General features: G+C 40.7%; 1 protein-coding gene across 2 annotated transcripts in view; it reads left to right on the forward strand.

The window, feature by feature from the left end:
• Positions 1 to 2,522: 2,522 nt before the first annotated feature.
• CACNA2D1 (calcium voltage-gated channel auxiliary subunit alpha2delta 1) overlaps positions 2,523 to 22,258 on the forward strand; it is a 642,840-nt gene continuing 623,104 nt past the window's right edge. The window contains exon 1 of one of the 2 annotated variants that reach the window (XM_006117144.4): positions 2,523 to 3,088. In XM_006117144.4, the coding sequence (XP_006117206.1) occupies positions 2,994 to 3,088 (95 nt within the window). In that variant the 5' untranslated portion in view covers positions 2,523 to 2,993. The remainder of the gene's footprint in view (positions 3,089 to 22,258) is intronic. The other variant, XM_075926367.1, reaches the window with a different exon arrangement.

Raw genomic sequence — 22,258 nt, forward strand, 5'->3', positions numbered from 1 at the left:
TGGATCCTGTACAAACACAGAACCAACTATATTATTATATGGGGACCTGATCTTGGAAGCTATTTGTATTCCTGTTACTCTAATTAATATTTTTACAGATATTGCCCTAATGAGCTGCACCAATGACAAATGCAGCATTAGAAAGCTTAAGAATATGATAATGTAAAAAAAATTAATCTTATGCCACTTTATGCTTCTGGCTTTACTGTTTACCCGAGCATTCCTCCTTTTGCCTTATTATTTGTCTCTCTCATGTCAGCACTGCTATAACCCCAAATGTTCAAAGATCATGAGTCAGGCACCCAAAATCAGGAGATTGGCTTGATAAAATAATTATGATGGTTTCCCGCCTTCTTTTTTTAGTCTCTGAGCCTGCTGTAGGTCATGGTTTTTAAGCTTTTCTCTGCAATGATTAGGGCTAAACATGTCCTTTTTAAAAAGTGGAAGTTGAGATGTTCACATAGTCATATGACTCCAGGAGTTGAGTTCTTGAGGAAAAACACCAAATGCCATAAAACAACAAAACAGACGCTGGCTGAGTTTTACTTCAGTGCTGAAACAGTCTTTGTGACTGAGGAGTTATGACCACCCTGTTCTCCCCACATTGCTAAGCAGAATGGAGTTCTATGCAGAGAGAAGAGAAGTCTCAGGGGTGGGGATGTTTGAGTGTAGTAAATCCATTGAGTTAATAGTGACACTGTTCAATAGAATCAGGGAGTAGGTGGAAGGCAGAAGCTGCATTAGATTAGAATAATTAATATGAGACTGGACATAACTTTCAGGTATCCTAATGATGCAGGTCACACACAGAAGACAAATTGCACTACAAATGCATTGTAAGGCAGAGAGTCTCAAAAGTGTGGTCTGACTGTGGAGTATTTGCTGTCAGTCATGCAGAGAGCTAGCAGCTCAGGGGTACAAGATTGGTCTGGTCCTTAAGGCACAAGGCTGTGATTTGGAGCACCTGTGTTTAATTCCCTGTTCTGAGACAGACTTCCTGAGTGACCCTAGGTGAGCTGCTTAGTCTCCTTGCCTCAGTTTCCCAACTATAAAATATAGATAACAACACTGCCTAAATTCACAACGGTCTAGTGGGCCAAATAAAGATTCTGAGGCATTTCGATATTAGAGTAACGTGAGCCATTTATCTAATTACTGAAGATAGATGTTGCTGGTTCCACCTCCCCTAGCTGATGTATTAGATTGATTTTTTTAAGGTTGGAGTAACTCAAAATAGTTGCCATTGTTTCTCTACCTACTCTATTAAATATCCATGAAATAAATCCCCCCCCTTCCTTTACCCTGTAAAACAGTTGCCGTTTCCATGGGGATATTACTGATGATGAATTGGGTCATGGGGGCTGTGGGAGGGGCTGATCTGCATGATTGTGAATGGAAGTGATGTTGGCTCCTACAAGGGCATAGACAACTTTTTGATGGGGAGGAGGGGAATAGAGGAAACAATAACTTGCTTTAATGTGTAATATTTTATTATGATTAAACTGCTCCACTTGTAATACAGCAAAATAAACAAGCTTCTGTTCCAAATTGTGTTTTCATGTTTTAATAAAACCCTTAATTTTTAGTAGGGATGAAGCCCCTCCCTAGCTCTCAGTTGTTTGTACCCTTGGCCCTGAGATGATCTCTTTCTTAAAAATGTGGTGAGGCCAGGTGCAAGGGCTAAGATCTTCTACTGGATCAACTTCTGTGGGCTGAGAGCAAGGTGCTTTCGAGCTCCCAATAAGCTTTTCGTCGGGTCTTGGTTTCTCTTTAGCAGGCAGGCTCCTCTCGTTCGCCGACAGAAGTTGGTCCCAAAACACGATTTCACCTCCCCCACCTTGTGTGTCTGCTGTTCTGGGACCCACCGGTTTCCAACAAGACTGCAGACGCGGTGACCGCCCTGACAAAATCTGGTCCGCCTGTCCCAGGAAGGAAACAGGCGCAAGGGGCCAGGTGTTGCTGCTTAGCACCCAAAATGGGAAAGAGGTTTACAAAAGAGCTGGGGAATTCCGAGCACTCGCAACAAACAAACAAACAAACCCCTCAGGCCAGTATCTAGGGGGAGGCGAACGGGAAGCTGCTGAGCGCTGGACGATTTGCCCGGGACTAGGTCTTCCCTTGCCTGGCTCTCTGAAAGCAGGCTGCGGGGGAGGGTTGCCCGGGGGAAATCGGGAGATGCAGAATCCCAGCCTCACATGGCCAGGGTGCCGCTAGCGAGAAGCCAGGCGCGGCTTTGGGGGCAGCCGGAGTCTCCCTGCGCTCCACGCTGGCTGCCCCGGCCCAACCCCAGGGTCTATGCGCACCACCCCTCGCACAGTGCGCCGCGGAGCGCAGCCGAGCCGGTTCGCAGCCGGCCTGCAGCGGCTTTCTGGCATGTGCCCGCTCCGCGCCGGCTGGGGCGAGGCACCACCCCCTGCCTCCCCCTCCTCGCGCGGGAGATCAGAGGCTGACTCCGGGAGTCCCTCCTCTGCCTTGTATGGCAAGCGGCTCCCTATAGGGCTCGGCGAGTCTCCTCTGCCACCCGCCCCCGCGGTGACTTTCCCCAGCTCCCTTCCTGCGGCTCGTGGCAGGGAAGCCGAGGAGAAATCGCCCAGCCTCTGCCTGCTTTCGCACCCCCTCCACCAGCCCCCGCCTCCGCCGCCTCCTCCCTCCTCCGCAATCGGGAATAAATCAGGCACGGACAGCCCCACGCAGGCACAGAGCGAGCGGAGAGCTGGTCCCAAAGTAGCCCTGATGGCGGCGGATCGCAGGGAGCCGGAGCCGCTGCTGGAGTAGCGGAGAGTCAGAGCCTCTCCCTCTCGGCTGGATCTCCCGCCCCCCGGCTCTCTCCATCGCTCGCCTCCCCACCCCTAGCTCCCCTCCCAGCTGCTGCGCCCAGCGCTGGGCGGCTCCTGGGAGAGGGGGAGGGGGCTTTAAAAAGCAAAACAAGCCCCAGTCATTTAATTATTTGTTCCGGCTCCGTGACTGGGGGGAATCGATCTTCGATCAGGAAGATGGCTGCTGGCTGGCGGCTGCTCCTGAGTCTGACACTTTGCCACTCCCTGGTGCTGAACCTGGCCTCGGAAGGACCCTTCCCTTCTGCCTCTATGTGAGTCCCAGCCGAGTTTGGCTCCGGCGTGGTTTGTTTTGAAACGCGGTGGTGGGGAAGGGGGAGGGTGTTTCCCTGAGAAAGTGTGTGTGTGTGTGTGTGTGTGTGTGTGTTTGGGAGAGGGTGGGATTGTAACGTGCGAGGGGAACTCTCCTTCCCTGGGATTGGGGGAGCCCTGTTCATAAAGTGGTAACTGGGGCACATGGCAGGATTTTGGCTGCTTTTGCTTTAAAGATCCAGGATCTCCGATCGATGGTCAATGAGGAGGGAAACAGCAAGCCCCAGCACAGCCAAGTACTAGACTTTTGAGTTCAGGGATTTGCATGAGAACAACACTCCCGACCGGGTCCCAGTCTCTAAATATACCCCCAGCAGATGAGCTGTGCTAAGAAGAAAGTTTCTAGTTGCACACATTCTCCCTCCCCGCTCCCACGGGCTTCAAAGGCTATTTCAGTTTGACTGGAATCTCAATACTTTCTATTTTTAAGTAATACAGCAGCAATTTATTTTTTCTTCTTTTTAAGAATTTTAAAATGCACAAAATACATATCCTTGCTTTCCCCATGCATGTTTGCATGATAGTGTTATTTTAATTTTTGGCTGGGGATTTTAAATGTATGTATGTCATTCTTACCTTGATCTCCTCCAGTTCACAACATGAATATTTTGACAGCTCCAGGGTTTGTTTTGTGTGTATGATTTTGTGGGTGCAGAATCATGTGCAAAAACAGACTTTTTTCATGTTGAAAGCAACGTAAGTAAAGTAGGTGTATTTTCATGCAGACTCTCTCAAACATTAGCTTTCATAATAATTACTTCAGGGGATTCACCTTTGCACCTTTTAAAAGGAATACTTAGTAATAGCTGTTTTATGTTGCTACTTTGCATGGATGTAATCCAAAATGTTCAAAGCGTTGTATAGTTATTAACATGAAAATGTTTCCCAGAGCAAAGGAAGGATCACATATTGAAAACCATGTGAAACAAAAAAGGAAAGGGGAAATAGACCAATATATTTTTGGTTTCAACCAGACATTTATAGGATAAGAAACAATGTGTGCTAATGACCACACTTCCTTTGTAGAAGCGCTTACTTTTAGTTCTATGGTTACCTGTCATCAGGTAACTTTATGTGGATGGTTCACTTGAATGCATTTTCTACAGGAAAACAAAAGTAAGGGTAGTAGTCTATGTTTGATGCTGGGCAGAATTTACTGTTCTTGCTCATCCTGTACAGGCGATTCCAGTGATTACCAGGAGTGCTTTTTCACCAATAAGTGCTGCTGGGGTGTTACAATTGGTTTCAGTTCTTAATATTGGTTCCATTTATATATTGAAGCAAAACTAAAATGATGCGCACACTGGTACAAGAAGGAAAGGGATTAAAAACATAACTGCATAGCCACTTAATATATTTTATATTGCATAAATGAAGCCTTGCCTTTTCTGATGCTTGACTCATGATTCAGTTTCTTGGACTGAAAGAATGCCTTACAAAGTTGTGCTGGGTAAAGCAAGGAGAGGAGTAAAAATAAATGCTAGGATACTCATCTTTTAAAATACTTGCTACTCTTAGTCTTCTGTTTTAGGATGTTGAAATCTACCTCCTTAGTGAATTGATAAATCATGTTATTCACAATTGATCTTCTCATAAAATTACTCTAATTCATAAAAGAGACAGAAATATTGAAATCAACATGGTGTGAAGCAAATACTATAATTTCCAGATGAAATTACAGACCACTTTTTACTGTGAGATACTTTGGTTTTCAGTCTTAGTAGTCCACTCAGTCCATATTTGCTTCTTACCTTTGCAGTCACTATTACTATATTCATCATAAAAGCAAACATCAGCAAAATAAGGTATTGGTTAATCAAAGAACTTGTTTCTAATAAGGAATGCAGAATAAGAAATATTTTTTTCCTCTTGGTTAACAGCTTTTAAATGTTCTCCACTGTCTACTTATGGTATGTGGGTTGCTTTTAAAAAAAAAAATTAAGCCATTGCAACATTGTAGAAACAATCCAGTGTCTGCCTATCCTTCATAATATATTTCATCCCTTAAATGAAATCAAAGAGCACATAAGTCTCAGTTCATTTAGGAGACAGTTCAGCAGGCTGGTAGGAAGACTTGTTTTGCAAAAGAGTAATGATGTAACAGGTGAAGATGAAAACAATGCTAGGATGCTGTTTTTAATGCTTGTGTGATGATGATTTTCTCAACAGTGAATAGTGTAAAGGGGAAGAAGTGAAAATGACACAAGTGAGAATATCTGTGAGTGTAAATAATTTAAGATGTAAATAGTACAGGTAACAAATAGGAAAAAAAGAAAAGGACTGAAGGGTGGAAAGGAAAGAAAGGAGTACTAGTAGCTGACACATTAAAGGCTGTTTAATGCCTGATTTGTTATACTTATCTACAAGTATTTTCCCAATATTTTTTTTACATGAACCCCTTTTTATCATTGATTTTGAAAAGCTGATATAAAGTGGCATTTAAGTATTGCTGGGGGGGGTATTGTAAAAACAAAAAACTCTAGCATAGTTTATGATTTCATCAATAGCTGTTTGTCACCCTCATGGCCCTGTGAATTTTTTGTGTCAGTAATTTCATTCTTTTGAGATGTATCTTAAATGCAGAACTCAAGAAATTCATGTAATCAATACAGTGATATAAAATATTACCTCTTTTGTGGTAAAGAAAACCCAGAAGATTTCACCAGTGTCTCTGATAGAATCTCAGGGGTTTGATAAATATCATTACTATGGCTTTGATATATTTACCCAGGAAAATAGGGGTTGTCAGCTTATTAGAAATGTCTATACTGAATGAAACAGAAATCTGAGCTTTTCATTCAAAATAAGAAAAGATGTTAGTCATAGAGTGCTGCAAGTAGGCAATGTTAGAATATTTGAAACATATTGAGGATTTTTTTTGTATTGGTATATGCAGGTTATATTGGTAGATAAAACTTGATATTTTGATATAGTTGGACTATATATGAACGAAATGTGTAATTTTCACTGTCAAAATATTAAGGAATCATGCAATGAACTAAAATATATAGTGGTCGCTTATGTTTTGACTGCCAGTAATTCAGTGATCATATGCATTGTGCACTTACATGAGATTTTTTTTTAAATATGGCAGACTTATTCTTTTAACTAAACTCCTGGGAATAGTGCACAATACGTTTCTTTCTGTCTAGTCCTATATGTCCATTTAATGTCTATGTATATCTAGATGTATTCTTTAATTTTTTATAAGGATACCATAGCACACTATTGGTGCTATATGAATAAAATAACAATAAAAACAAAATAAGAGCGATTTTAACTTCAGATTTTTTAAAAATAGTTGTAACTTTGACATCGGCTAAAAAGAAAGGATTACAAAGTGTTTAGTATTTAACATACCAGTGATTAAGATACAGTGTAAATGTGTACTTTGTGAGGACTAACTTAGCTATTTTGTTACAAAATTAAAAACTTATCAGTTACATGACACATTAGATTTGGATCCTATTAAATTCTTGTTTTTGTGTTTACAGGATTGGTTTTATAATTTGGTCCTATCAAATCCTCTTAACAATTTTCTTGGTTCTCTCTCTTTTTTTTTTTTTTTTTTAAATGGCCCTCTCCTAATGTTTGGGTTTTAAAATAGAAAGCTTAAATTCATGACATAACAGAACAGACTTTGTCCCTTTGAGTTACAATATTTATTAATATTATTCAAAATATATCAGAATACCAAGGAAATTGTGAACATATTTCTAAACAAGCAAACACTTAGTAAATAAAGGTGCAATCCTCAAACATTTGTTTGTGACTCACTCTTACTCTTTTATGTTAGGATTACTCATTGAAGTAAGTATAACACACATGAAAGGACTGTGACTTTTATCTTTGTGTTTTGCACATGATCCTACCAAGTTTAATTCTACCATTAATAACTATATAGGTTAGACTTGTTATTTTGTATCACTTTCTGTATTAAATAATTAGAAACAAATGATGGAGAGAAACATTCACAGTATGCATTTTAAATATTCTTATAGACTTCATTTTGACATTTCCAAATTAATGATTACTTGATCCTTTTATTAAAAAATAGCATATTTTGCAATCAAGGACTATTTAGCATTGAAGCTAGTTGTAATATACCAAGTACTTGCCCTTTTGAAAGTAGCATTGTTTGGTATATTGAGAAATAATTTCTGATATTAAAAAAAAATCCTACTCACTGATGTGAGCCTTTATGCAAATGAATAGAGGGAGCCAAAAGATAAAATGCACTTAGGAACAGTATTACCTCTTGGTGTATTCTCTTGTGTACTGTTTTGTACCTCAGACACATGATGCTGAGGTACAAAACAGTACACAAGAGGTATAAAACTACAGTTGCTTAAAATACAATCTTATGAATGTATGTCTAGGAGAAATAAATATAAAACAGAATAAAACACCTTGGTGATCAGTGTTAGTTTTCTTTTTGTGTGTTTATATAGGTGTGCGTGATGAGTATAAATGAAAGTTATTTGGATTCACAAAACAGTATTCTATTTTTATTTTATTTATTATCAGTGGGAGTTTCTTGGTATTTTGGTTTTATTTCTTTCCCTCTGTTTTGTTTTGTTTTTTGTTTTTGTTTTTTAATGTTTGGATGTCTGCTACCCTCTTGATGGTTATTTCTTCTGAGGTTTTCAAACGTTCAGCTGGTATATTTTATTAGATATGAAAATCATAAACTGAAAACATGCAGTATAGTCACTGATTAAAGAGAATGTGAGAGATTTTCATTGAAATCAGTGTTTTAAGGTTTTTGTCATCTTTCATCTTACAATGATGCTATTTTCAGAACTCTGTTGCTCATACCCTACAAAATGATTTTATCCAAGAATTCAGCTGTTAGAGAGGGAGGGAGCCTGGCAGCATGTTAGTTTTATACATGCTCACTTAAATAGAAGGCCTTTGATGTAGATTTCTTTTAACAACAACATTAATTTTGCTAAGCAGTTTAATTTGGGGGAGGGACACGGTCAAATTGTGATTTAACCTTTTGCAGAAGATAAACACAAATCCACAGATAACTGAGGTCAGATCTTTTAATGCCTTGGTCCCACATCCATTACTCATGTGAGTAACCATTCCTAAAGCAAGTCATCTCATTTAAACAACTGGACTATGATAAGATTTAAAGATTGCTCTTCTGGGTAATTTAACAGAGATAAGAAAATAGATCAATCCTACTCCCACTGGCTTAATGGAAGCAGGATCAGGCCCCAAACTCCCTTGTATTTGTACAGATGAACTAGAGTTTCCTCATCCCTGTATGCTTATATATGTACTTTGTTCATCATGTTTAAAAAGATCTTCATGACTAATGCCAAAATTGTAGACTTGGAATAAAAACCTCTCCTCTGCATCGGAAAAAGAAACTGTTCACCAATCTATAACACTGGGAATCAAATTGTTATGCGGTCCCCACCTGTAATTTTGCTAAAGTCAGATGCTGTGCTCTATTTTTGTCGTTGGTAAATACTGAATCAGGCTTATTTACAGAAATGATGTAAACTCAATGTCAGGATTTAAGTGATTTGTGACTCTAGCATCTTAAAAAAATACAAATGTTATTGGGGACCAAACTGCCTCCCCTTTCCTCTCTCCCCACCCCCATTCCTCATATTTTCTCCCTTTGGCAATCCCTATTCTCAGTGCCCTGATTACTCTCAAAGCTCTCCCATATGAGCACTGCATTTTACTGTCATTAATTGATGAATATCAATGACTATTTAAATTATGTGACTGAAAATGCAGTCCTGATTTTGCCTTTGGGGCTTACTATAGGACCTGATCCTAAAACACCTTTCTCATACATATAGTTCTTTCATTTTAGTGGCCCCAGTATCCCTTTACAATTTGAAGGATTGGACCCAAAGCTTGGATTTTGTATTACTAAATGGCATTGGAAATAGTAGTGAATTGAACGCTTCTGTTAGGCATGATGGACTTGATTCTCATAACTTCTGATTGACACGAATGTAAATGAAGTCAAAATTTGCCCAGTATTTTATTTTTGATACACTTTTCAGCAACAACAGCATAATTATATCCACATAACGCTATACTGATTGTAGAAAGGATTTACGTGCAAATTGCAAATATAATATTAATAGCTGAATCCTGCTCGCAGTTGCACTTGTAACACCTTGATGACATTAATGTGCTGGTTTGAGGTTAGCTGAGGACAAAGTCGGGCCCAGGAGGTCTAATGTTCTAGTATATTGAGTCAAATCTAGCCTGCTAATTTTGCAGTATTGCATTAGACTTCCAAAAAAGCCTCAGTGATTTAAGAGCCTCTATATACTTTCTTGAAAATCAGTGGGATTTGTGCTCCTAAATCTCATCAGCATCTTTAAAAATCCCAGTCTGTATCAGGGGAGTATAAACCTATTGGCCTGATTGCATAAATCTTGCTTAAGCTAAAACCAATGACAACTTTGCCTACATAGGGGCTGCTGATTGAAGCCTTGGATCTTTCTCAGGTGTGTTATACAGGTTGACCCTCTCTAATCCAGCACTCTCTGGTCCAGCAGAATTTATGGTCCAGCATGATACTAATTAGTTAGATATATAAAACCATGGTATGCCCACACCTTGAATACTGTGTACAGATGTGGGAGCCTCATCTCAAAAAAATATATTGGCATTGGAAAAGGTTCAGAAAAGGGCAACAGAAATTATTAAGGGTTTGGAACAGATCCCATATGAAGAGAGATTAAAAAGACTTGGACTTTTCAGCTTTGAAAAGAGAAGACTAAAGGGAAGAGGGTATGATAGAGGTCTGTAAAACCATGACTGATGTGGAAAAAATGAATAAGGAAAAATTACTTACTTGTTCCCATAATATAAGAACTAGCAATCATTACATGAAATTAATAGGTAGCAGGTTTAAAACAAAGAAATGGAAGTCTTTCTTCACACAGCACACAGTCAACTGATGGAACTCCTTGTCAGAGGATGTTGTGAAGACCAGGACTTCAACAGGGTTCAAAAAAGAACTAGATAAATTCACAAAGGTGAGGTCCATCAATGGTTATTAGCCGGGATGGGTAGGAATGGTGTCCCTAACCTTTCTTTGTTAGAGGCTGGAAATGGATGACAGGAGAGGGATCACGTAATGATTCCCTGTTCTGTTCACTCCCTCTGGGGCATCTGGCATTGGTCACTGTTGGAAGACAGGCTGCTGGGCTAGATGGACCTTCGTTCTGGCCCAATATGGCTGTTTTAATGTCCTCTTATCCTGGGCGTGACTAAGTTTCCTGCACTCCCATCAAATTTGTTTACAGCCACCAGTCCTGGCTCTCGGTGTTCTATGCTGTTATTTATCTCTAATTTACCCCCCTAAATTTCTTTTAAGAACCCAGTAAGCAGTGAAAGTGTTAGTAATGCTGCTAAACAATACTGACCCCCATTGGTCCGGTATATTCTCTAGTTTGGCAGCGGTCAGGTCCCAAGGGTGCCGGACAAGAGAGGTTCAATCTATACTACACTTTTTGGAAATTAGTTCAGATTGTGGCCCCAAAATTGTTTGCAGAAGAGGGCATCAGCAGAGTCCTCGGCAGCATCTCCAATTTCCCATGCCCTGAGAACTTGCAGTGAGGGCTCTGGAGCTCATCAGGCCTGATGCAGGATGTGGGTGTTTCCCACAATGGACTGAGGCAGTGGGATGATACACATCATTCCCTCCTGAATCTCTCTTGAGTAAAATTGATATGGGATGGAACTCTGTTGGGGAAGCTGACTTGGTGAGGTTGAAATTGTTGTCCAAAGAGTGTCCCTGTGCAGAAGTCTTATGAAGCAAGGTTATGCTATCTGTGGCCATGGCCCTGATATTTGAAAAAATAAAAGCAACTATGCTGATAAAAACAGACTTGCAAAAGCCTTGATGTCTCTACCTCCAAAAGTATTTGGATCATTTTATTATTTTTCTGGGCTTTGTTGAGACATTACATGCATAGTGCTGTGCATAGAGAACAAACATGATTTACAAAGGGAAATATGTCAACTGTGGCTTTGTACAAGATTGCTTCCCTTGATTGCAGCCTACTATCTTTAATGGGAGTTAATAATAAATTAATGAATTATGTAATGCAAGGTTGGATGTTTGAAAGATACCTTATGTTCTTTGAAGTTTCACTCCACATGCCCACCACGACAAAAATCCATACTAAATGTGCCTGATCTGTATCCCTCAAAACAGTTGTTTCACAACCTTTTTTTTTTTTAAATAAAGTGCCCTTTTTGAAATGTATATAAAAGTACTCCCAGTACCTACAGTTTTCAGACAGACAACAAAGATTTCTACCATTTCAACACATTTGTTTAAACAACTTAATCCTAGCCGGGTGGGCAATAAATTTTGTGGGCATAAAAAGTACAAAAATAATAGAGTTGTAAAACTTAACACACAAATTCAGTTTTCTCCAAATGTCAGTTTTGCTGACCTACCCTCCCAGACTTCTCTCAAGTACCCCTAAGAGTATTCGCACCACTGGCTGAGAAACACTGCCTTAAAAGACGTGAACGTTTGTTAACATACAGTGATACCCCCCCCCCTCGCCCCCCATTTACAACGGTGAGATCTTCCATGAGCAGTGCTTATTTGAGTCAAATTTTGCCAAGTGAAACCCCATGTCTTATTCTTGATTTGGGGTCAGAATCTGACCCTAAATCAATCAATTAATCTTAATTGAGAAGTCCTGTGGATGTTAGTGGGGATATTTGTATTTGCAAGAATTCATCTCATGAGTCAGGATTTGCAGATTAGGCCTAGACCTCAGTTTTTGTTTTTAAACCACCAAAAATGAGTCCAGTCTAGTTATCATTCAGTGGGAATTTTGGGTCTGAGCCTGCTCTCGCTGAAGCAAATGAAAATGTCCTATTTTTCTCTGACTTGCTCTCCATGACATACCAGTGGTGGAAGAGAGGCAGGAAGCTGGATTTTTGTTCCTCATATGATTTTTGCTATTTATTTACAAAGATTCTAACAAGTTTATGAAAAAGATTGACATTATATTGCACCAACAAATCAGCAAGCTTTTACAGTTAATTACAGTAATTCAGAATCACACTGTCTTTATTTGAGGCAGTGCCTGAAACACTCAGAATATGAATATAGGGTTATAATATTTCTGTTTAAATAAGGCTTGTTTCTATGGGATTTTTTCCCCTTTCTTTCATTACCTTCTTGTCCTCTCTCCATTTCCCTGCTTTTTAAGAGTTCAATCGGAGAAAGATAGGATTTTGCAAATAATTATTTGGGCCCTTGAATCTGTAGTAGGATCAGTGTGTTCTGAGCCCAGACCTGCAGCCCTTACTCACCTGACTCTCATAACTTCCACTGGGTTACATGTGAATATGGCAAGCAAAATTTGACTCCTGTTTAGCAGAAGCTCACATAGGAAAATAAACTGGAGGGGAAAGGGATTCACCATTCAATCACGATATAGCTTAGGGGTGGGCAATAATTTTTTTCTGCGGGCCACTTCAGAAATCTTTGAAGTGGCCTGGACCACATGGGAAGGGGAGGGGCATCGGTATTTCCACTCCACTCCAGGTTCCCCACTCCTAGACAGTGATTGGTCTGGAGGTAAGGGAGTGCCTTTGCCCCCACCCCACATTCCCCCAAGATGCCCATGCCACTGACATGAGAGGAGACTTCCCTCTCTCCCCTGCCCCTAGGCCAATTAGGACTTGGGGGTGGGGGAGCACCCGAAGCCTCCTCTGCTCCTGTCCCCCCCCCTCCCCACAGCCCGTGCTCTGTGAGCAGCTTGTAGTGCTTCAAAGCGCCGCATGCTCCTGGCAGAGTGGGAGTAGGCTTTGTGTGTTTCCCTGCCTCCTGACCCTAATTGGCTTGGGGGCGGGGGGAGCAGCAGGACATCCATGGGCCTGATCTACCCACTTGGCAGGCTGGATGTGGCCTGCGGAAGCCATTTTGCCCATCCGATATAGCTTATGTTTTTTTTTTTTTTTTTTTTAAAGCAAGTGACAAGATAGTTATTCTCCAATGTGACTAGAGTAAAATGAAGATTGAAGTCATCATTTTCCTTGGCATGCTGCTGAAACTGCATGTTGTTAGGGATGCCTTAGTACAGCCATGTTTTCTGAGGCAACAATTTTTACTCTAGGTTAGCTCCTCCAAATGACATCATTGGGGATTGGGCTCTGAGTTTATTCTGGAAGCACAGTTGTTGCATGTGTCATGTTCCACTCTGCAACTGCCAGTCACCTAGAAGACACCAGTGCAGGGAGTGATATGGGTAGAAATAACCCTGTATAATATGATTTATTATCACTATCAATAATTCTCTAGAAAGAGTGACATTCTGAGTTAGGGTCTATGTCACTGTCAAAAATATCATTACCTGTTTCTGAGTCCCTGATAATTTGGAATTTAATCAGAAAAAGAAGAAAAAATGATTCAGGAAATTATAAATGATTATTAGGAATGGTGTAAGAACACTTTACCACATGCCAAAAATGTGCAATCCTTCTTTTTCAGTTGTGGGATGTGTAAATTAGAAAAACAACCTGATTTGTAAGGGAAGTAAAGGTGGCTACAAAACATTATATATATATATATATATAAACCAATATATATGAGAATAATGAATATAAATCAGAATTTAGGAATTGTTAAAAAAAACCATTGATTTGGGAAGTAAAGGAACCCAAGGAGAAATTGACAAAACCCTGTCTGGAATGATTTAGTAGGGATTGGCCGTGCTTTTAGTTGGGGGTTGGACTTGATGACCTCCTGAGGTCTTTTCCAACCCTATGATTCTAACTGAATAATCTTATGAATCAGCATCCTAGCAGATAAAGCACAATATAGGAGTATTAGCTGGTGTCTGCCACAGACCACCAGATCACTCTAGGAAACAGAATAATGAGCTCCTTTCTCACCTATTAGGAATGTGCAGGGGAAAAAAGCTGTGTGATTATGGGGATTTCAGTGAGGGCCACATACACTGAAAGTCTCATGCTGCCAGCACTAAAACATTCTTGGCATTTCTAAATATTATAGAATTCAGTTCAAATTCAGTGTTGCATCCCACATGGAAGAATTCTATATTAGACCAAATCTTAATAGGTAAAGAAAAACTGGTCATAGAACTACACTTTAATGTTATGTTATGTACAAGTGATCATGATTTGATCACATTTCTAACGTGCAAACTGAATAAAATCCAGATCAGTACTAAGTATACTCAATGCTATTAAAGGGCCTATTTCATAAAGCTGAAATCGATGACCAGTTAGATCAGCTGGGAGGAAGAACTGAATCAGAAAAATGTGAATGATTATTGGGAATTTTTATAAGAACACTTTACGCATGCCAAATATGTGCAGTCCTCAACCAAGGAAAAATGATGTCTAGGTTAGAAAAACAGCCTGATTTATAAGAGAAGTAAAGGCAGCCACAAAAAATGACCTGGAGGAAAACATAAAATCATCACTGATGGAGTTTGAAGAAGGCACAACAATTGTGGGAGTGGTAAATAAAGAAGCGGACAGATGATGGATGCAGCATGTTCTGGATCACTGTAACTTGGGTACAAGCAAACACTGCATTTTAGTATAGTTAAATGTATCCCTCAAGGAAGAGAGAACACAACCCATTCTTATAGTACAGGGACTCTGTCTTGGGAAGCAATTATTCAGAGGAAGATTTGGAGGTTGTGTTGAATAAGCAGCTGAACATGAAGTACCAGTGTGATGCTGTGGCCAAAAGTGTAATGTGTCTCTTGGTTTAATTAATTGGGAAATGCCAATGAGGAGAAGCCAGGTTAACTTTACCTCTGTTTTGGCACTGGTGTGACTGCTGCTGGAATACAGTGTCCAATTCCAATGTCAACAATTCAATAAATATGTTCATAAATTGGAGAGGGATCGGGAAAGAGTCACAAGAATGATTAAAGATTTAGAAAACATGTCTCTCAGCCATAGACTCAGAGAGGTCCTTCTGTTTTTGCTTAGCAAGGAGAAGGGGTGACTTTCTGGGTATCAAATATTTGATAAAGGGCTCTTTAGTCTAGCAGAAAAATACCCAGTGACTGGATGTAGAAGCTAGGTAAATTCAGACTGGAAAATAGGCATACATCTTTAACTGAGAGAGTAACCGGCTATTGTAACAGGATTGTGGAGAGCTCTCCGTCACTGGCAATTGTTAAATCAGGATTAGGTGTGTTTTTTTTTTTAAATAAGTTCTCTCCTAATTATTTTGGAGACGTTCTATGCCCTGTGTTACATAGGAAATCAAACTAGATGATCATAGTGGTCCCTTCTGGCTTTGGAATCTATGCCTCTATCAATTCATTAAACTCCTTAAGGTGTTTTAAAATACGTTCTGTAGAACCTTGCTGAATGTCTGTAGCATAGGCACTGACTCCCTGGTGGCTAGGGAAAAATTACTGGCTGCTGAGCAGCCAAGCCAAGCTCTCACCTCCCCCACCCCCCGCACCTTCCCCATGAGCCTCTTGTCTGCTGGTGGCCCCACCTTACTAATTCCTCCCCTGCCCTTCCAACACTGCTGGAGTGCTATGAACAGCTGATTCATGGTGCTCAGGAAGCTCCAGGAGGGAGGGGGAAGAGTGGGACATGGTGCACTCAAGTGAGGAGGTGCGTCGAACACCACCCCAGCCCTAACCTGGCTAGGAGGGAAGTTGGTGCTTTTGGTGTGATAATCCTCTTGCTTTTACCCTTCTTGTATTCTGTAGCACTTTATATGTGAGAAGTAATTTCATTCTGTATGTATAACCCTGCTACAAGAGGGATTAAAATGGACATCCGAGACCTGTGCTGTGCTGTAGGGGAGAACAGCTGAGAGTGGATAGGATGAAAATGTGAAGTACTATAAAATGCTACCAGACCATTTGTTGTTTTTGTAGTTTATCCTGTACAGATTAACTCGGCTACTCCCTGAAGCTGCATAAAGAAGGTTAGCCTCCTATAATAGAAGGGGATATGCACATGTGCACATGCATTTACTAGTGAATCTGCTGGTAATGCCAGCTGTGCTCTCTTCATGTCTAAATCCATCCCCATGGGTGGATGATACCATTGAAACTGCTTTTTTTTTTTTTTTTTTTTTTCCCTGCAGAAATAAGAGGAGACTGAAGGGGCATTGTGTTTTCTGGTTTACATCCCCAAGGGCAAATACATTGCATCGTAGTTATGTCGGTCTAGTCTTTCCATACAGAGTCTCGCTGTGAGCTTGTTCTAGTCACTTAAATTCTATGCCTCAGTTTCCCTCACCTATTAAATGGTGTCAATACTTGACAAGTGTCCCATTTTATGGATGAAGGGGCCTAGTATCTAGCCAAATGGGGACAGAGGGCAGGATGGTGACCCATCTAAATAAATTAGTTACTTATGGTTTGTAAAGCCCTTTATGAATGAAAAGTGGCTTTATTTTTATACTTCCATTTTGCTTCAAAAACCTGCGTACATGTGAACTTTCCTGACAGAATAATAATTCTGATTTTTCTGTTTCACATGGCAGATGCTTTTTATAGACCAAATAAAAAGTTGCTGGCACACCTCTTCCTCCGCCCCCCCCTTTTTTTGGGGTTACTGAAGGCCTGGGGAGTTAGGAGAATTAATCCCTCCAAATCTTTTACTCCTGAGATGTACACAGATTGTAAAACATAAGCCTAGTAGCATTTTTAGAAACTTATTCAGGAGTCAGCAAAAGTTTACAGACAGAACTGTGGGGGGGAAAAACAGCTTATCTGCTTCATGCCAGCTGTTAGGTACTCATTTTGCTACACCCCCATCATTGTCCCAAATAAGAACACCTGAGGGGCTTGCTTCTGGAATTAATGAACACCTGGAGTTCTCACTGAAGGCAGTTGGAACTGAGGGTACTTAGCTCATTTGAAAATGGACCATAAAGATCTTGTTAAGGGTTCTCTAAAGAAAACAGAGAGAGACTAGTCCACAGGTTAGGATGCTACCCTTGGACCCATCTGACCTTGCAGAGTCGCTGTGTGAATAAATACATTTCAGAAAGAGGTGCTCTGGTATGCTGGGAATGGGGGTTTTGTAAGTACTTAAGATAAATAGCGCTACTTAATAAAATTACTTCCAAGGAATTTTGTGTGTGTGCCCACGCATACGTGCTCATGGGGGTAGGGTAGTTGGAGGTGGGTTTATTACCGACTACGAATTAATGCCATTGCTAATGATAACTACTGAAGTTGTAAGGGTGGTTGTGGGGTTTTTTCCCCAAAATTTGTATAACAGGCCTTTCTTTGGTAATCATTTTTGACATGGACACCAGAAGGAAATTTGTATAAAGTCTTACAATGTTCATTTGTGACTTAAGTCACTTCATTCTGTGGCATCGCAGAAATGGCTTTTGCAGAAATGCTAGATCTTCAAATGAGTGGGTGATCTGCACGAAGGGTCACTAATAATTGCATGAGAGAATGTTAAGGAGATTACATTAAACTTAATATGTATGACCAAATTTTGCTCTATATCTGGAGGCAGAATCTGGCTAAATTAATCCCCATGTGACTTCAGTAAAGTTACACCAAGGATGAATTTAGCCCATTGCATGCATAAATGTCCACAGATATAATTTAGCACCCGAGTCTAGTATTCCATTCATCAGTATAAGACCGGAGTAATTCTACTGGAGTGAATAATAGAGGTATATTGGTCATTGCAAGAAGAAAATTAGGCCTGTACCATATACACACAAGGTTCAGGATGAATCTGCATAAAATAATTTCTCATTGTGCCCATACAGGTTTTAATCCCTGGGGAATGAGTCATCACTGTCAAGACCTGGTTATGTAGATTTTTATAAAATAAAATGCATTTCCTACTATGTTCATGCAATACAACAGGAGATAGTAACACATCACAAAGAAACCATGCATGAGATCAGATATGGTCATTTGTTTTTCCCTTTAAATGATCAGTTCTGACATCACTTCATTGTTTATGTGTTACTGAAAAAGTGCTCATGTAAAAGGACTTTTTAACATTCTATGAGGCAAGGCAAATTAGTAACAAATGCTATTTTCAATACGTATGTGATTGTAAAGAAGAAGTATTTTCATTGTTTAAAACACTGCCTGTTTAATACTGTGAAGTCTAAAATGTATGTCTTTTCACACATTTTATTTTTTTTCTTAAGAAGTAATTAGTTGTAGAACTCAGCATTTTTACATTACAGCGAGGGTAGGAATGATCAAAGTCATTTATTTTAACCCTCATTATGCAGAGCTGATTACCAGGTACACCATCTGGTGCAAAATCATGATTTTTTTTTCAGGTATTTATTATTCAAATCTTCACAAAAATCTAAAGCATCCAAGTTCTGCAATATAAAATCTTGACTTTTGTAACAGTAGATATATTGGACAATGGTTACCTTCTCTCTTCTCCACCAGGAATTGAATTATCCAACCGGATTTAACAAGGCGACTGGTCTAGGGGTGAGACTGCTGTATAGAAACATTGGGTTATAGTCTTCATAAGTTCAGTGTGCTCAGAGTTAGATCTCTTACACCACTGGCTCCCTGTGTGATCTTCAATGAGTGATTTAAATAGTAATCATGTCAGTTGTTGAGCACTTTCAGCTTCCATTAGTCATAACTTCATTGAAAACTGACTGCTCTCAGTACCTCATAGGATCAACTCCTTGAGCATCTCAGTGCCTTAGTTTCCCAATATGCAAAAATGAGGGCTAACAATACTCCTCGCTCCCTCACTGGGATGTTGGAAGACATAATTCGTGAGTTTGCTCATCAAAGTAAGTATTTGCATTTGCAAACAGGGTCACTATGCGCACACATCATCGTTTAAACACACAAATATCCATTATGCACCCCATGCAGAGATTTTTTGTTTCTGCCATTTCTGCAAGCACAAATTAAGCACTAGCAACTGAAACTTTGGTTCCATGGCTGTACTTAACCGAGACCTAATACTGCCACCCTTACATGGAGTGTAGTATCATACTCCACAAGTAGTCCATTAAGGACAGTGGAACACCCTGTAAATGAAGGGACTGGGTGTAGAAATGGGCTCACAGTTCTGTTGGCTTAGTTATCAAATTACTTCAACCCAATCCAAATTTAATATTCGTGTGGATCCTTTCTATACATCAGACAGTTGCTCAGTCATATGTCAACTTTATGTTTGAGCTCCTTAGCCATCATTGTTTTAAGTAACTTTTTTTTAATCAATGGGATGTAGAACTGCCGCTAGATAAGAGGTAGACAATAATTTTTATAGGGGGTCCACTTCATTAATTTTGGTACATGTTCACGTGCTGGCTCCACCTGCAGAAGGGGCGGGGCTGGGGCCAGAGGCTTTGAAGAAAAAACAGCAGAGGGTTCCTGGCTCTGCCGCTACCACATTGCATTGCAGCTGCTCAGGGCTGCTGTGGCTATTTAAAGGGCTTGTGGCTCCGGCCTCTGCCAGGGTAGCACTGCGAATGGGAGTTGTGAACCATTTAAATGGGATCCTGCTGCCTGAGTCACCACCTGGAAATTCAGAGGCCCAGGCAGCAAGATATACATAGAAATGGCTGGATCGAAGTGTTAGGTGGCCGGATTTGGCCCCTGGGCCGCATCTTACCCATCCCTGTGCTAGATTAAGGTATTACCATAGTAAAAAAAACCCTAAATATAGCAGTTGTGATATACTGTAAAATCTTGTAGCTTTAATTTGAAATGATTGTTTAACTATTTTGGTGCTTGTATATCATAAACAGAGATATTAAGTGGTTCTGTACCCTGGGGTAAGGATGAATATCTGAGCTGAAGTTTACAATAACTGAGTAGTCAGACGAGATGAAACATGACACAAAAATTAGAAACCACACTAAAATTCAGAAAGTTACTCATTGTTAATCACTTGAGTGAAATTGCAAAGGTAGCATGATAAACGGAGGAAGGGAAATACAGCAGTGAAAACAAACAAGGGAATTGGGCAGAGACTACTGGCAGAAAAGAAAAGACCTGTTGACATTATAGTATTTGGAAGAGGTAAGTTAGGGTGACGCTTTATCAAGTGAAGGGATAATAGTAACACAATTGAACATAATTGAAAACTGAATAGAGGCACACAGGGGCGGATATACGGCAGGGCGAACGGGGCGGCCACCCTGGGCCCCGTGCTTCAGAAAGCCCCGCGCATGCGCCGTGACGCCACCGCGCATGCGCCGTGGCAAAGGGGGGGGGGCCCACGGAATTATGCTGCCCAGGGCCCCGCAAAACGGTCATCTGCCCCTGGAGGCACAGAGTATCTAAGTGGAAACAGAGGATGTAGAACAATGATAAATACTAGCTAACAAAGGTTATGGAATAGTCTATGACATGGGTTCCCAAACTGGGGGGCATGCCCCCCTGGTGGGGTGTGAAGAAATTCTGGGGGTGGGGGCACAAGGCAACCCAGCCTTCCTCCCCCACCCCAATCAAGTTTTGCTGCCCTATTCAGTTCCTTTTTTCTCTTTTCTTTTTTTCCTCAACAAGTTTTGCTGCTATTGGGGGGGTGGTATTAAAAAGGGGGGCGTGATGCCAAAAAGTTTGGGAACCACTGGTCTATGGAATACAGGCAGTCCCCGGGTTACATGGATCTGACTTACATCGGATCCCTACTTACAAACGGGATGAGGCAACCCCGCACTAGCTGCTTCCCCTCAGCAGACCAGGGAGACGCGAAGCTAGCACCCCCCCCCCCCCCCCCCCCCAGCAGACCATGGAGACGTGGAGCGGCTTTTCTCAGCAGACACCTCAGCTTGAGAATAAAGGACTGAGGGAAGTGAGGTGTGGGAGAATAAAACTGAGCTCTGGAGAAATGTTTGGCTAGAGTTTCCCCTACAATATGTACCAGTTCCGACTTACATACAAATTCAACTTAAGAACAAACCTACAGTCCCTATCTTGTACGTAACCCGGGGACTGCCTGTAGTCACTTAGTTGGAGAGTATTTTCTAAGGTAGTAGGAGTCTCAGAAAAGGAGTTCTATTCTGTTTGGTTTTAACTAAGCTTTGAACTTTCTGTGGATCCGTGTTTTCATTTTAGTTTTGTAGACTTGTGTATGCAAATTTAGAAGTCAAGAATGTAAAACACTAGTTGCACTGTCTAGATTCACAGGCTAGTGCTCTACATACTTCCCTAGACATCTCTGTAGTGAATGCCATAGATGACCCGTCATTCCCCTTTTTTATTCCAGGTCTGAGAATTTCCTTTGCTTGAGTAATCATTATGCAAATCTGTGTGGCTGTGGGTTTTTTTTTTTTAGCTATGAACAAATTTCCACCAATGACCAACCCTAAAAGAGAGGACTCATTTTCACTGATCTTCTATGCTGTTATTTGGACTGAACTCCATTAGAGAATGACTTGTGTATGAACATCAGTCATCATCAGATACCCTTCCTTACAGATCATATTACTCTACTCCACAGACAGCATTACTGACTCCAGTGGGACTATTCAAGAAACAAGGTAGTGCACAAGTAAGGGTATTAGAACATAGCCCCTGTGGATCACTGGCACTGATTAGGCTATTTCTGGTTCACACTCAGGCTAGGTCTGCACTACAGAGTTTTTGCACAAAACCAGCCGTTTTTGCGCAAAAACTCGTGGAGCATCCACACCAAGTACATTTTTGTGCAAGTAAAATGAAAGAACAGGGGTTTTTCCAGTGTAGGTATTCCTCCTTCTAAGAGGAATAACTCCTTTTTGCGCAAGAGCTCTTGTGCAAAAACATGTGTGTGGTTGGGGAACAGGGTTTTTTTTGTGCAAAAAGAGGCAATCGAAAAAAGCACAGGTGCCCTGGTGGCCATTCTGTAAATAGCTATCAGTTTCCTTTCGAGGGAGCGGCCATGCAGTCGGGATGCTCTCTTTTGAAAAAGTGCATCACTTTTTAATGCGCTTTTGCAGTGTGGGTGCTCTCTTGTGCAAGAAGTTTTTGAGGAAGATCTTTCGCAAAAAGCTTCTTTATGCAAGAAGCCTGTAGTGTAGATATATAGCCTCAGTGGAGAAGTGATACAATGAAAAACTTTAGCAATGCACTTGTTATGGTAAGTCCATCCAGATGCTTTTAAAGGATCAGAGAAGTCTCCTATCCCAGATCATT

Source organism: Pelodiscus sinensis, chromosome 1 (genome assembly GCF_049634645.1).
Source record: "Pelodiscus sinensis isolate JC-2024 chromosome 1, ASM4963464v1, whole genome shotgun sequence".
NCBI lineage: Eukaryota > Metazoa > Chordata > Testudines > Trionychidae > Pelodiscus > Pelodiscus sinensis.